Source organism: Alligator sinensis, unplaced genomic scaffold (genome assembly GCF_000455745.1).
Source record: "Alligator sinensis unplaced genomic scaffold, ASM45574v1 scaffold175_1, whole genome shotgun sequence".
NCBI classification, from domain to species: Eukaryota; Metazoa; Chordata; order Crocodylia; family Alligatoridae; genus Alligator; species Alligator sinensis.
This window is the reverse complement of record NW_005842536.1, coordinates 86,196-102,672: the sequence shown is the minus strand read 5'-3', so window position 1 is coordinate 102,672 and position 16,477 is coordinate 86,196. Positions and strand designations below refer to the sequence as shown.

The 16,477-nt window shown below is 36.5% G+C and overlaps 1 protein-coding gene across 1 annotated transcript in view; it reads left to right on the top strand.

The window, feature by feature from the left end:
- NIPBL (NIPBL, cohesin loading factor) overlaps positions 1–14,033 on the top strand; it is a 128,951-nt gene extending 114,918 nt beyond the window's left edge. The window contains 9 exon segments of the mRNA XM_025213551.1: positions 1,458–1,631; positions 2,485–2,675; positions 3,358–3,465; positions 7,008–7,208; positions 7,625–7,771; positions 9,949–10,244; positions 10,558–10,732; positions 11,640–11,825; positions 12,385–14,033. Of these exon segments, the coding sequence (XP_025069336.1) occupies positions 1,458–1,631; positions 2,485–2,675; positions 3,358–3,465; positions 7,008–7,208; positions 7,625–7,771; positions 9,949–10,244; positions 10,558–10,732; positions 11,640–11,825; positions 12,385–12,750 (1,844 nt within the window). The 3' untranslated portion in view covers positions 12,751–14,033.
- Positions 14,034–16,477: the final 2,444 nt, after the last annotated feature.

Here is a 16,477-nt window from a genome sequence, read left to right as displayed (position 1 = left end):
CCCCTCTACTTGAGTGGGGAAAAGCCTGTCAGAGACTGCTCCCCCCACCCCTCCACCCCAGGGTCAGTGCAGGCCAGGGTGGAGATTTAAACCGTCCCCGCCTTCATACTCAGCAGGCCAGCTGGGGCCTGGCCATACCCCTTCTCTCCATTCCAGCGGAGAGAGGGGGAAGCCTCAGAGCACTTCTCCCAGCTTTTCTTCCTTCTTTTGTACTCTAGTGCCCTCCAGCTTCTGGCCTGAGCCAGGCATGTGAGTAGGCATGTGGCTGCTTTTCTGGAATCAAAAGTGAATGTCTGTTCACTTGCTTCTCTGTTCAATCCATGCAGCTTAGACTAACCTGAAAAGACTGAATCTATTCAACCTTGGGCTTTGTGATTGTCTGTCCTTAGCCTAGATGAACTGAACTCTTTCTTGAACTAGGCCTTCACCTATACTAATTTTCCTAAATGAGACCAACTTTATAAACCATCTTTATCTCCCTATGGCTTCAACCAGTCAGCTAGTTCCATTGGTGCATGCTTGGGTTTTAATAAGAATTTTTTTTTAAATTTTCTGATTCCTTCATTTACATGCTCTGTTCTCTCTTCCATACTTTGTTCCTGGCATACTCATTAAAAATCCTGGTGTTCTGTCATCATAACGACATAAAACTGTCAACACCTGCTATTCTTGAAGAGCACAGACTAAGACGAGTTAAGACAAACCATACACCAAACCAATATGTGGCAGTTTTCCAGTTCATTTCTGACCTCAGCATTCCCTTTAAGGGTGTTAATTTTGTGTACTTCACAGTCCTCATAGCTTTATTTTGAGAGAGAAATGTGTCATTTCCCCGTTTCCCACTTCTTAAAGATCAGTAGTGCTCAACCTATGACCCAGCCCCTAAAGTGACTGGATCCGGCACATAGCACTAGGGATCAGTGGCAAGCAGCTCAGCCCCTTGTCCCCTTCCCTGCCCTACCCCATGCCATCAATCCCCGCCCCTACAGCAGGTACTGCTTACTCTCCTTCCCTACCTCCCCTATGGTAAGCAGAGGCAAGCTTCCTGTCTCTCTCCCATCCTCCCCTGCCTCTGCTTTGGCAGTCACCTCCCTCCCCACCTCCCCTGTCAGAGGCAAGTGGTGGCCCATTGTGCAACTAGGTCACAATCACCCTTGCCTGCTGCTCTATAGTAAACAGAACAGAATTCATTACACCATGCTGCTTTTAAAGTATTTGTACTAAATGTATGTACTTGACTGTGTTGTTTTTACGCACTAGACGACATGCCCTTCCAGAATCCAAAGTGGAATCCTGATCCTTTACATCCTTTTTGCTGTATTACCAGTGCTTGCATGACAATTTGTATTTTATTTCATATCTGTACCTTGATAGAGAACTTCGTTCATCTTGGAAGATATATGTGCAAGAAAAGCAGACAACCAAATGGGATTTGTCATCTTATTTTTTTCTTTCAGGATTTGCATTTATACAACATCCAAGTCTAATGTTTGAGCAGGAAGTGAAGACTCTGTACAATAGTATTCTTTCTGATAAGAACTGCTCAGTAAACTTAAAAATCCAGGTGTTAAAAAACCTCCAAACCTACTTGCAGGAAGAGGATACACGTATGCAGCAGGCAGATAGAGACTGTGAGTGATGACCATTTCTGTACTAAGGAAATATTAAACATTTAACTTTTGTTATATAAAAATGAGCATTTCAATTGAACTGATTCACATAAAGACTGCTTGCACTTGCTAAAAACAAAAACGCCCTTTACTGGAAGCAGCAGCACATTACTTCGACCAGGCTCTGCAGCATCTGTATAGTTTGGGCGCTTCAGCAGGGCTTGTTGGCACTTTTATTTAAAGATAATTCAATCATCTGTTAGATAAAAGCCCCAATAAAGTCCCACTAAATGCCCGATCTATACAGACGTCAGGCAAGCCAGGCTCAACTAAGGTACTGCCTCTTCTGGGCATGTGTGGGGCTTGGTGCAGAAATGCGCCAAGTTTAAAGTAAAGTGCAGGGTTTTTTTGTTTTGTTTTTTTTAACATCTGCAAGCAGCCATAAAGTTTTTGTCTAATTAAGCCTGTTTTGTATACATTACTTTTAGATTAATTTTCAGGGGTATCTTTTATATATAAGCACACTGAGACTTTTAGAATACAGATTTTGTGTCTTTATCTTTCAAGGTGTATAGATTGTGGAATAATCCAAAATGAGTAGTAGTTAAATTCTTGCAACAATGAGTGGCTTACTGTCTCTTAAAAAAGCTTTCTCTCAACTAGTTAACTTAGTGCAACAGAAAATCTTCAGGGTTTGATTACATTTTATTATAATGCTCAAGAAAGGAACACAGCATTGTTTCCATAAAACACTCATCACTCCTTTATCAAAACTTTATGACATATGTGACATATGTAAGAATATTATATGTAGAGTAGAGGAATTTTGTAGTTGCACTATAGTTCTGATGTCATTGTTTTGGTTTTTTTGTAGGGAAGAAAGTAGCCAAACAGGAGGATCTGAAAGAAATGGGTGATATTTCCTCAGGGATGAGCAGCTCCATCATGCAGCTATATCTTAAACAGGTCCTTGAGGCTTTCTTTCATACTCAGTCCAGTGTACGTCACTTTGCTCTAAATGTCATTGCACTGACTTTGAACCAGGGTCTTATCCATCCTGTTCAGGTATGTAGTATTAGGGTGCTGTATCTATTATAATTTTTAACTAGAGATTTTTAGAGGTTCTTATAGCTGCTACCTAATTTTCCAAATGTTAAACTTTACATATTTGCTACTGTAATTGCTTTATTTATTTTTTATTTATTTATTGGAGAGTCTTCTTATGGAGGAGTTGTTTAACATACAACAGCTGTCAGGATCTCTTTTTCTGTATTGAAAAGCCAAAGATTCCAGCAATTTCATTTTATCATCTTTGGAATAAATTTGTAAAGATCAAGCCATTACCAGATGGGTGATGAATACATTACTTTTTGTTATGTAACAGTTCACATTTGTTTATACCCTCTCTTCTTTGGCCTCTGTTTATTAGAATTTTTTACACTTTTTTTTTTTACCAAAATACTTGTTTGGATTGAAATTCCAGAGTTAACCTCTGATCTAGTTTGTTTTTAAGTAGTCTTCATCTCCCCAATCTTTATTTCAGTAATCTTTTTTCCTACACCACAAAATCTGTGTTAGTGTCTGTATAATCTGTATTTTTGCCTAAACAGAGATAGTTTAGCTGGGATGAAGCTGGGATGAAGTGATCCCAGCAAGAAATAAATCCAGCTGTTTTCTGAAGGAGTCCAGAGTAGGTGCTTTGTGGCGTTGTGCCTTTAAATAATGTTTGCATTTGTTTCTTTTCTAGTGTGTTCCATATTTAATTGCAATGGGCACAGATCCAGAGCCCTCTATGCGGAACAAAGCTGACCAACAGCTGGTGGAAATAGACAAAAAATATGCTGGATTCATTCATGTATGTAATTCTAATATTACATAACTTAAATATAAACAAAATGCTGATTATGTGCTTTCTCAGAGATCAGACATTTGCAAATTCAAACTTCAGGACTAGGGGAATAAAGGGAGATTCTGCTTGTTTTGAGATATTTGTGTTTTCGCTCCTTCATGTGAGAGAATGAGCTGTAAATAGCAGTATTTTCCAGTCAGAGAAAAAGATCTATAATATCAAAAATGGAGAGCATTAATACTGGGTGCATCTACACGAGACATTTAATGCGCAGTCGCTTAATAACACTGCGCAGTAGTGTGCCAGGCAAAAACTGAGCTAATACACTACTGCACAGTAGTATTAGGCTACTGCGCAGTAAGTGTCACAAAAAAAAGTGCACTGGTTCTACTGTCTAGTAACTAATTACTGCACATTTAATTAGTATTTCATTGAGCAAGTACTAAACTAAATGCACAGTAACTACTGTACATTAATGAATGTATAGATGCACCCACTGGGTCCTAAATAATTTGTCCATCTTTAGAACTCCCTACATCACAATAATATCTTACTCAATTAATACCCAGACTAAGCAACTGTGAGTGCGTCTACATAAACTGCTAAATGAACAGTAAACTAATTCTACTGTGCTTCAGTGTGTCATAGCAAAAGCCATGCTAGTGCACAGTAGAATTGGTCTACTGCACATTAGTGTCACTTAAAATGCATGTTACTGGCATTGCGTTAGTACCTGTTGTTAGAGGTACTAAACCTGATGCGCAGTAACTACAGCACATTACTGCATGTGTAGACGTACCCTGTAATAGTTTTTGATACCAAACGTTACATAAAACTTCTGTTGTTAAAGAAAATTGTTCTTATTTCAACGCAATAGGAGAGAGAAAAATATATTTGAAATTTTATAGATTTCATAGCCTTTAGGGGCTGGAAGGGACTTCATAAGATCATCGGGTCCAGCCCCCTGCCATAGACGGGAAGTCAGCTGGGATGAAGTGACCCCAGCAAGAAATAAATCCAGCTGTTTTCTGAAGGAGTCCAGAGTAGGTGCTTGCACCACCTCTGGGGGGGAGTTTGTTCCAGACCTTGGACACATGCCCCGTAAAGAACTTATTTCTAATATCTAGTCTAAATCGGCCTTCCTGGAGTTTATGGCTATTAGACCTTGTTATTCCTTGGGAAGCTCTGATGAACAGGCGTTCTCCCAGGTCCTGATGTACCCCTCTTATGAAGTTCTAGCCTGTCTTGCGGTGTGACTGCCCTCCTTGAGAATTTGGTATCGTGAATAAGAACAATTTTCTTATTCTTAGTATTTTATGTATAGATGTGCAAGAAAAGCAAGTGCAAGAAAAGTGGATTTGTCATCTAATTTTTCTTCTTTCAGGATTTGCATTTATACAGTATCCCTGTCTAATGTTTGAGCATGAACTGAATACTCATATATATTAGGGCTGTCAGTTAATCACAGTTAACTTACACATTTAAGGCAAAAACAAATTAACACGTTAATTTTTTTTAATCATGTTAATCGTGCGCATCATTTTGATCAGTGGAGCGGACCAGCTTCAGATCAGCTGGAACCCATGTGTACCGCCCCGACCCTGGCCCTCCCCATGCCTGCTCCAGACTTGCCTGCCATTTCTGAGCAGTGGTTGGGCAGAAGCTGCTGCTTGGTATGAAGGAAAAGCAGCCCCTCTCCCTCACTGCTCTGCTGCCATCACTGCCACCTCTGGGCTGCTGAGTGGGGCAGCAGTAGCAGTGCAAAGGAACTGCAAGGCAGCCCATGTACAGGCCCTAGGCAGCTGCAACAAAAAGCAGTGGTGATGAGGAGAGGGCCACTTTTCCTTCATACGAAGCAGCAGCTTCAGCCTGGCCACTGCCGTGGCTCAGCATGGGCAGGTGAGCTTGGACTAGATATGGGGTGGGCCAGGGTCAGGGCTGTTTGCACGGGTTCCAGCTGGTCCGCTTCGGCTGGGGCAAGTCCAGAGTGCGTGCAGGGTGGGCCAGGGTCAGGGCTGGGGCTGTGTGCTGTTGGTGATGGTGGGGAGGAACCGCAGGGCACACGGGCTCTGGGCTCTAGGTTGTTGGGTTGTGGGGGGTCCTGACTATTGTTTAACGGTGCAACTAAAATTGCGATTAATTATGACTTTTTTTTAATCTTTCAATTAATTGCAGTTAATTTTTTTAATCGTTTGTCAGCCCTACACATAAATTTTAAATAATTCACTTCCTGCTCAAACGCTTAATATGTATATATGTGTGTGTATAATCTATCTAAAATTTATATGTATTATATATATTAAGTATAGCAGTAGCTCCTTAATATTTATGTACTGGGAAAGTTTGAGGTTTTCATTAACTTTTTCTGTGTGGGGTGAATAAACTTTTGTAAGTTGAAGCTTAGTTAGAAGAAATAAAGGAAAGTAGTTTGAGAACCTGTTTTAAGGAAAATAAGGGGATGGGTGGGTACTTATTGGTGTAGGTTGTTATCGTTCTTTCTGCATGGCCTTTTGGATTAACTCCTAATAACTCTTCTCCTAGGCAACTTTACTTTCCCCAGACATGACACCCAACACTATACTTGTATGTTACTGTGGAAGTAGATGCTCAATTGCTTGGCTGTGCATGCGATTGGATTATGAGATCTAAATCCAAAAGCACTCCAGTTAAACCAGCAGTAAGATTCAGAGCACACTACTTAGTGTTCCCACACACATACTTACTCCAGTAGAGTAGAGTTTGGAATGCACATAGCTAAGTCTTGAACTACATTTTGTATAGGTGTAGAGATGTTCTAGGGGACAAAAGTAGAGGCTGAATCCCGGGGATTGTTCAGTATATTGACTGGCCAGGCATCCAGCAGTTACTGAAATTCGAATAAAACCTAAACTTGAGTAAAATCAGTTGGGACACTGAGGCAAATGGTAAAAACTGGAACTTCCTCTTGGTCCCTTTGATTTTGTGGAGAGTGATGGTGGAAGGTCAAGAGCTGTAATGTAAAATATTTTATTATTTAAATATGTACAACTTTCAATATTTTTCCTATGGAAAATCACTTCATAAACGTGAAATATATGACTAAGTACTTAAATTAAATATTCCTGCTAGAATAGGTATAATGAAACAAGATAATTTTCACACCATCATTATCCTTCAGCACTTGCTGTTGCTTTGGTCAGCTTCAAAACTCAAGAAAACAATATTGCATCTGCTCATATTTGAAAATGTAACTCCGTAACCATGATCATTAGGTGTTTAAAAAAAGAGAAATTGATACTAAACATCAGGGATTCAAGAAATCATTGGGGAAAGCCCTGAATGTTTAGGCAGTGTGTTTTATTTAGATTTCCTTTACTTTTCAAGAACTTTGAATCAGTAGGCTATCTAAAATTACATTCTTATACCTTCCACTGAGACCAGTTGAGAACAAGATGAGAGTAACTTTTATTTCACTTTGTTGTCTTGTTCATTTGTTCTTTCATTCGTTTGTTTAATATGACTGTTGGCAAGCCATGATTTAAACAAAAATAGATATTTTATCATTACAGATGAAAGCAGTGGCTGGTATGAAGATGTCTTACCTGGTACAACAGGCAATCAATACATGCCTAAAGGATCCTGTAAGGGGTTTTAGACATGATGAATCCTCCAGTGCTTTGTGTTCACATTTGTACTCCATGATTCGAGGGAACCGTCAACATAGACGAGCCTTTCTTATTTCTTTACTCAACCTCTTCGATGACACGGCAGTAAGCATCACATAAATTTACCTAATTTAAAAAGACATCAAAATAAATTTGCTATAAGATCATGCAGCAAGTTTAAATGATTCCTGCTTTATGTATTTTAAAATGGCTTGGTAAATTTAGCCTGGCTAACTTTATTTCCCTGGTCTCTTTTATGTTGATACATAACAAAATTAATTCCCATATAAGAAAATAAGCTTTTCCCCTTTTTTCGTTTGTATGGGTAAAGCAGGGATAGTGTAAATATGAAGCATTTTGCAATGACTTCTGGGGAAAAGTTGTCTAGTATGAAGTACACGTCAACATGTTTAACCCAAAATCCTTTGAAGGCAACACAAACACAAAATATTACAGACTGATTTTTGTATATTTATATGTGGATATATAAAATGTTTTATGTAACTTTTTTTAATTTGCAGAAAACAGAGGTGAATATGCTCTTGTATATAGCAGACAATCTAGCCTGTTTTCCTTATCAAACACAGGAAGAGCCACTGTTTATAATGCATCATATAGATATTACACTGTCGGTTTCTGGTAGTAACCTACTACAGTCATTTAAGGAGGTAAGTGTATTTGTGATGTTGTGTAGTCACCATAATTCAGTCAGTTTGTCAGGTCTTCTAAATCTTTCCATTGCTGTTAATATGAACAAGTATCATTACTTTTCAGACAACAGTAAAAATCTGCTTTGCCCTGTATGTGACATGTCAGTTAATAATGTTTACAATTTAATTGATTTTTAAGGTTAATCAAATAAATTAGAAGTGCAATAAAATAGTAGTGTGAAAGCAGATTCAAACTTCCCCTCTGTACAGTTTGTTAGTGAAGTTATCTACCTCTAGATTTTCCTAATCCCGAAAATATTTTGAAGGGAACTTTATATTGATAGAGTTCCTATATATATAAATCAAATGCATTTATTTACTTAGTCCATTATCACTCTTCATTTCCATATTTTTCTTAATTACAGTGTGTGTGCTTTTTTCTCTGAAATACAGATAGTTTCCTACCTGCAGTGGCATTGACCACCTTACTGTTAACAATTAAAAAAAAAGTCCTAAAAATAAAAACCTAAATCACACTTTTTGATTGAAAATATTGGACACTAATTAAATATATACATGTGGTAAACTAACACTGAGTTTCAGCCAAGCATTGGTATTAATATTCAGATCAGATAAAATACTTAACTACACATTTTATAGCAAAAATACTTTTACTTTCAGTACACTTCAAGGAAATTAGTCATTAGCATAAAATTGGCCTGAATTGCAGCTAACTGCAATGGGGAACTCCTAATTTTACATTTTAAAACAGGGAAATCAGGTTCATTTAGCCTGACTACCTATCCTGCCTGAAACTAAATAGACTGGCACAAATTTGACCCCACCAGTCTTTCCTGCCCAAAGCAGGGGGGCTGGACCCGATGATTTCACAAGGTCCCTTCCAGCCCTAAACTTCTGCGAATCTGTGAAAATAATATTAGTATTACATATATTGAGGTCACACCTTGTTATTGATTAGAATTCTTTTGTTCTAGGCATTGTGCAAATACAAAAGCTAAGGACATTCTCTACCTTAAAGAATTTAAATCCCCATTTCTTTAAGATCTTTGGGGATGCATAGCGTGAATGCTTTGAAGTAGAAGAGGACTGGAGAACTTGCTTTTAGTGCTAAGCCCACTGAATAAGATAAGCGCTAGAAATTAAACTCTTCTTGAGTTTACTAGCCACTAAGTTACAGTGCTTTAAATCATCTATTTATTTAATTAATTAAAAACAGACTATAAATTCTTTTGGATGGGGACTGGGTTCTTCATATTTGTACAGTACTTTACAATTTTTTTTTTTATATTGGCCAAACTTGATAGTTCCCATTAACCACATTTTTATAATACTGCTCTTAAGCCTTTGCATTAACAATACTGTAACAGTTGAATATTCTTTTCTATGTGCTATCTCTAAAAGGTTTTGCTATATTGATTTTAAAAGTATTACCAGATAGTCCTTTCCATTTCTTTTTCCTTGTCTCGTTTAAGTAAATGTGATTAAACGACCTTAAGCTTTATATAAATTTTAACCTTCTGTATTTCCTAAAGCACATTTTGCTATAGAAAATATAGTGTTTACATTTCCTTTAATAAACTGAACCCTCAACATAGCTATTCCTTTGGGCAGAAGCTTGGCATGTTTGTTCATGGCCACTGAGACCACATGAGAACTACTCTACTAGATTTTAGAAATAAAAATGCTTGAATATTTAAAATATATCCAGAATGGCAAACTAAATGATATTGCATGAAACTTAATGCTACAGTTAATCTTACAAACACACTAATTTAATAGAAATTCTTGTATTCTGTTTGACCCTTAGTAATGGGAAATTTCTTGTTCTTAAGCTTGTATGGTGCACTCTGAGCAAGAGGCAATAGTATTTTTTCCAACATGCACTCTTAATGACTTTGTGCTGCACTCACATTTTGTAGAGGTCTTCTTTTGTGGATGGATTATTCTTTTTCTTTCAATAAATAAAAATATATTTTGAAGATATTTCAGGCCTTGAAATACACTTCAGTGTGCCTGCTTCAAACTATAGTATGTGAATTTCAAATAAGCTGTGGCATGATAGCGTTTCTTGAAAAGAAAGCTCTTACCCATTTAAAAGAATTATGTTTATGTAAAGTATATGCATGACACTATTATTGTAGTTCTTAAATATTTGTCAATTCTCTGTCTTCCAGTCTATGGTAAAGACAAAAAAAAAGGAGAGAAAACCGTCATCAGATGAGGAGAGTGAGAGCGACAGTAACAGTGGGAGTGGGAGTGAAAGTGAAGAAGAAGTTAGCAAGCCTCGAAAGTTACGGAAACGTGTAGACTCTGATTCAGATTCTGATGAAGAAAATGATATAAATGCTGTGATGAAATGTTTGCCAGAAAATTCAGCTCCTTTAATTGAATTTGCAAATGTCTCACAAGGCATATTACTACTTTTGATGCTAAAACAGCATTTAAAGAACCTCTGTGGATTCTCTGATAGGTAAGAATAAATAGATAATAGTAGAATGCTCCTCAGCTTTTGATCAAGCGAGTACTTCTCAAGCCATCTTATTTTTACAAGATTCAGATGTCTTGGGTGTTGACCAGTAGGTTTAATGATGCCCGGATAACAAGAGAAAATAATCTAGTTAAAATGAATTAATTTATGAAATATATGTTCCAACTATAAAATAGCAAATGTCCTTGTTTAAATGAATGCAAAACCTAGTTAATACAGGATGAATAACATGTAACTGCTCATACTAAAAGCTAAAAATATTTTCTTCTAAAATGTCTGTATTTTCCTTGAATAGTAAAATTCAGAAATACTCTCCATCTGAATCTGCAAAAGTATACGATAAAGCGATCAACCGGAAGACAGGTGTGCATTTCCATCCAAAACAGACGCTGGACTTCCTGCGAAGCGATATGGCTCATTCTAAGATCACTGAAGAGGTGAAGAGGAGCATAGTAAAACAATACTTAGATGTAAGTAGAATCTTAACCTTCTTAACTAAGATTATCCAAAAAAAGTTTGCACATGTATTTTCAGTAGTTTTAAACTTTGAATGTTTGGAAGGTAGAATTGGACTTCTTTTCCTGAATTGTGAAATCCTGAAGATCTTACGAAGTACCAAGGGCCCATAATTCCAATGGGTGCTAAGTAAGCTTATAGCTTGTAAGATGTGGAACTTTAAGTGTTATGCCAAAATCTGTATAGCAAACAGTAATAGTATAAAGTCAGACTTATTTCTGTCTTATTCTTGAGGAATGCAGGCTGTGGATTTTTAAACTTTATGAAACGTCATTCTAGTTACTTGGTACTGTTTTTATCCCTTTTCTTAATGTCCATTTTACCCCCATATACTTCCACCAATAGTGTACTGGTATATGAAGCTTTCTTGGCTTCTCTTAAACATCTAGTTTGGCTTAAATACAAAAAGAAGAAAATTTGTACATTTAGTATAAAGGAAGTCATACGTTTCTGAACAATATTTTATTTAAAAAAACAATACCGCAGCTAATTCTGAGGAGGTTACATGATCTCTGTTCCCCTGGGCAACTCCTTTTCCCGTTAGTTCTTTAAGATGTAGTTAGGTGTAGATCAGTGGTTCTCAACCTCATTAGACTCAAGGTACCCTTCAAAAATACCATCTCTTAGCTTTCACTCATTTTTGACTACAAAAGAAAAGCAGAATAATTCTTCTGTTGTATAGAATGCAGAAAGACCACAATCAGAAGTGGTTTTGATGCTAGATTCCTATTTGAAATCTCTGGGTTTACTTGTGTTAATATTGTCTCACCCTTAAAAAAAGACTGCACAGCTCTCCAGGTTGCTTGGCTGAGAATCACTGATTTAGCTACATCTGGTCCTTACGTATCTATTTTTTTTCAGTTCAAGCTTCTTATGGAACATTTGGATCCTGATGAAGAGGAAGAAGATGGGGAGGTGTCAGCTAGCACAAATGCTCGAAACAAAGCAATTACCTCGCTGCTTGGAGGAGGCAGCCCTAAAAACAATGCAGCTGAGACAGAGGACGATGAAAGTGATGGGGAGGATAGAGGAGGAGGCACTTCAGGGGTGAGGCGGAGGAGGAGTCAACGTATTTCGCAGCGTATTACGTAAAATGATTTTTATGTGCTTATAAATGTCAGTCTATTATATTAAATGTACACCAAGTAATGTAATCCACATGAAAGAAAGCATTTTGTAGATAGAGATTCTCTACTTAACCATTTATACAATTTTTTGTAGAAAGTTTAACAGAAAAGACAATAAAAAAAACCTAGAAAATGAGATTTATCCAGCATAAAAAGTTATTAATTTCCTTTGGAATGTACTGTGTGTTTATCCTTTTTATTGTTGCCAAGTTTTTATGTAGCTTTATGATTCATGTGTATATATAATTTTATATATCAATAAGAGTTAAAGACACGGGTACAAATTAAGAGTATGTGGTTTTACAAGGATATGTTAACCCCTTGGCGCTGGCGGTCACGGTGCGTCTCATTGCCGGCAATGGAATGTGTGCTGGGAAATCCCACCTCCCGGCGTCAAGGGATTAAAAGCAATAAAAGCAATAATTTCACTAAAGTTCTTTTGTGTAACACTTGGTCTTTTTTCCCCCCCAATGTTTTAGTCATTGAGAAGGTCAAAACGAAATTCAGACTCTACGGAGTTGGCAGCACAGATGAATGAAAGTGTTGATGTCATGGATGTCATCGCTATTTGCTGTCCAAAGTACAAAGACCGACCACAAATTGCAAGAGTAGTACAGAAAACCAGCAATGGCTTCAGTGTTCAGTGGATGGCAGGCTCCTACAGTGGCTCCTGGACTGAGGCTAAGCGCCGTGATGGTCGCAAACTGGTGCCTTGGGTAGACACTATTAAAGAGTCAGACATTATTTACAAAAAGATTGCTCTAACGAGTGCTAATAAGCTGACTAATAAAGTTGTTCAGACTTTACGATCGCTGTATGCCGCCAAGGATGGAACTTCCAGCTAATGAATTTGTACATGCAGCCAAATTTACAGGAATTGAAATAACAGAAAAACTTGAAATATCAACTTTCTGGCAAAAAATCAGTTTAATGAAGAGTAAGAATGGAACCTGGGACGCAGGAAAAAGAAGGAAATGTTGGTAAACATTTTTGTGGGAGCTTCCTTCGCTGTTGTGCAGCAGAAACTTCTCAGTTCATTTTTACTCCCACTGTATTATAGTTTAACAAAAATTGTTTATATCTTGAAAAAAAACTTTCTGTTTAAAAAAAAATAAACAAGTGAATGTTGGAAATTAGTCTGTTAATGTTCTTAATAAAGTGTTCTTGGAGTTTAACCTAGCAGCGGATGGCTTTCTTTAGCTTAGCCCAGTTTCCAGGGAAGCATTGTTTTTCCAGGCTGTAAAATGGCAGAATCTCCTGGATATATAATTTATTCTGTTGAAAAAAAGCATGCAGTATCTATGACCTATCTGCAGGAGGAGTTTTTGTAAATGTAGATTTTGATGTATTAGGTCACCCTGAAATAATACAAGAAAAGGGATCCCCAGCATATCTGGTGGAACGAATACTGCAATAAATTTTTTTACTTCTCTTTGTTACTTGTCTGTTTCCATTTGAATTTCTTATTGTAAAGAGCTGTTTAAATCCATTTATATTATTTTGCAGTCTTTTATGTAAAATTGACTATATTAGTGGTTTTCAAAACAAGACATAAAATATTGTTTATACAGTTTGTATAGGCTGACTTCTGAATAATTGGTATCTTTTTATTTTTATCCCTTAAAAAGGTGTAAACACAAGTTAACTCCAGGGTTTTATTGTATCCTGCAATATTTAGTATTAACTATATATGATTTAGCACTGTGCCAAACACATTTTTCAAGAGTACATTTTGATATAAAAAGAAACTATAGTTTATTCCTTGTATGCTTCAATTTCTTTCTAATGCTGTCCAAAGGGGTAATTTATGATAGTTTCAATCTTGGGAAAACATAATGATTCACTCTGCTTGGGGCAGAAAGTAGCCCTGTATGCATTTCTCTTGGTTAACATGTAGGAGTTTGTTTCAGAAGGAAATAGCTACCATATTTGAGGAATGGAACTGGGTAATTATGCTACCTTCCTTCACAAAATAATTTTTTAAAAATATTTGTATATTAGACTATTTTTTTTACTAATTGAAAGATGTTTTCACATTTTATACACTGAAAATGCTATTTGAAAAGCTTTCAGAAGCACTTGCTTGAATCTTTTTGTTGCCACAAACCTTTCATAAGCAGTTCTTTTTAGATAGTAACAAAAGACATTGATTCATGGGTTGACCTCATTAACAGCATTAATTTACATACACACACGCATGCACACACGTGCACACGCACGCATGCACATGTGCGCACGCGCACAAACATGCACACGTATGCACATCCACACCTGCACACATGCACATACATACACGTGTGCGCGTGCACACACACACACACACAAGCCCTAAAACATCTAAAACTATAGGGAAATATTAAACCCTTCTGTGCTTTCAAGTGTATTTATCTAAAGCAGGTGTTCCTCAATAAGTAAACCTTTCTATTATGTTTATTTTCTTTTACAAATTTATTTTATGGTAGGATGCTGATTTTTATGAACATAGCTTGCAGAATTCTAATGCATTATTGGATTTGTGAGGAATAGTAACAGTATTCCAAAATACTCTCTTGTACAGAAAAAAATATTAAACTTAAATGATTAATAACTCCTCAGAATCTAATTAGTAATTGTTCCTATGTGAAATATGTTTCTGCTGTTTTCAACCCTTGGAACTTTTTCTGAAATGAAATATTTTCCCACCTTTTTGTCTTAAGTGTTCCTGGTGCTTTCTTCCCTGTGCAACAAGCCACTTCCGGGGCAAAACAAAGGTTTTCCTGAGGTGAGAAACAAATGAGAAAACAGATACAACTTCTGCAGTGCAGGACATTTTACTGGCAAGTTATGATACCACCAAAAATTCCCTCTGTGCCAGGAGCTGTTCTGTAATGGAAATGTCAGATTCTTGGCACAGAGGGCTTAATGAGATTGCATACTGCTGCAGTACAAATAGGAATCTTCTTAGATATGCTAGCTGCTAAATAGCAGAACTCAAAACAATGCACAAGAAAAAACTACCAAATACATAAAAATACAAGTTTTGCATAAATAATTTAAAGTATATTATTCTTGATCAAACTGCCTTTTAGCTTTCTCACGCTATATATAATCTAAGGCTTCTTATGCTGAAGGTGCCCTCTTTTTAATGGAATAAAGTATCATCTTTTACACACACAACAAAAATCAGACATCTAAACTTGTATCGTGAGAGAATTTTGGAATGTCACTGTAATGCATGATATGAGGGAGAATGTGTTGGATGTAGATATATATAAAATTTGAATATATGGAATAACATCAATAGATAAGTGTTGAATTTCTCCCTTCTATGCAAATATTGATGCCATGTCCATCTCATATTTAAAATACTTGCTGTAACAAAAAAAGAAAATGACAGAAACAGAGGCATTGTTGACTGGCAAACATACAGCTGTATGTATGGCATGGTAATTAGGCATGCAGTTTCTAGTTGCATAAAACACAACACTTGAGGCTCCAGCTGCAGTTAGTTTTTACACAGCCTCTTTAACACTAGGAATTGATGGTTTTAAGTTATACATCACATTATTAGTAGATTATAGTATATAACAATATACTTGGGTTTTAATGGTGTGCAGTGGTACAGTAGTTGCTCATTATATATATAATCAAAGTTCTTTTACTCCTTAGTTTTAATATAGAATTGCAATATTTCTCCATTCTGTGTCTGTACATTTCTATGTATGTTCATACAATGATTACTGAATTTCTTTATTCTTTTGACGAGAAAATATTTTCTATTTCCTTTCTTTGGTAACATTCTGTACATGAGAATTGATTCTGGCAACTTGAATGCAAAGAAATATTGTCAGGCTTTTGAAATCAAAATGAGATTATGCATAAAAAATATATTTAGCTAGAGAGACGCCCATACTTTAAATAAACCAGGATGAGAGTTGGTGACTTTTAAAACGTGGTCTTTAGCACTGTGAAATTACAGAATTAATTAGCATTTTTAAATATTTTCATTAACTGCAGCTATGCAAGAACATGGTAGGTTATGAGAAATTGTCAGCAATGTATAATTGCAGAAAAATTAGTCCTTAAAATGACTCATTGTTCTTCTATATTTTCTAAAATCCCTGCTACTCACATTAATCTATAAAGTTCAGGTGCAGGGAGTAATTCGTATCCAACTATTCCAGGGAAACGTAGTGACAGAAATTGTTTAAATATCTAGTCTGGCCCATCACTTCAAGGTGATGCCAACATTTAGGTGCATTCATACAGAACCCTTGGGACGAATATTATACGAAAATTTTAATTTCCTTATAGCACTAAAAGGGTTTGCATGTGGTTGATCTTGAGGTGCATGACAAAACAGTTGGTTATGGTGGAATTTATCCAGTACTACTTAAGAAGAAGATATGTTACTGGCTGAATATGTTAGTTATTCTTACTTTACAATTAGCTCATTTTTTTTTTTAGCTCGGTAACCCAGTAATGTTTGAAGAGTTGAATTCAAACAGGATCCTAAAACCTTTGTTCAAACACCAGTTATTCCTGAGTCATGTGCTAGAAATAGCAACGGCTCAAGTTAATGTTTTTAATCCC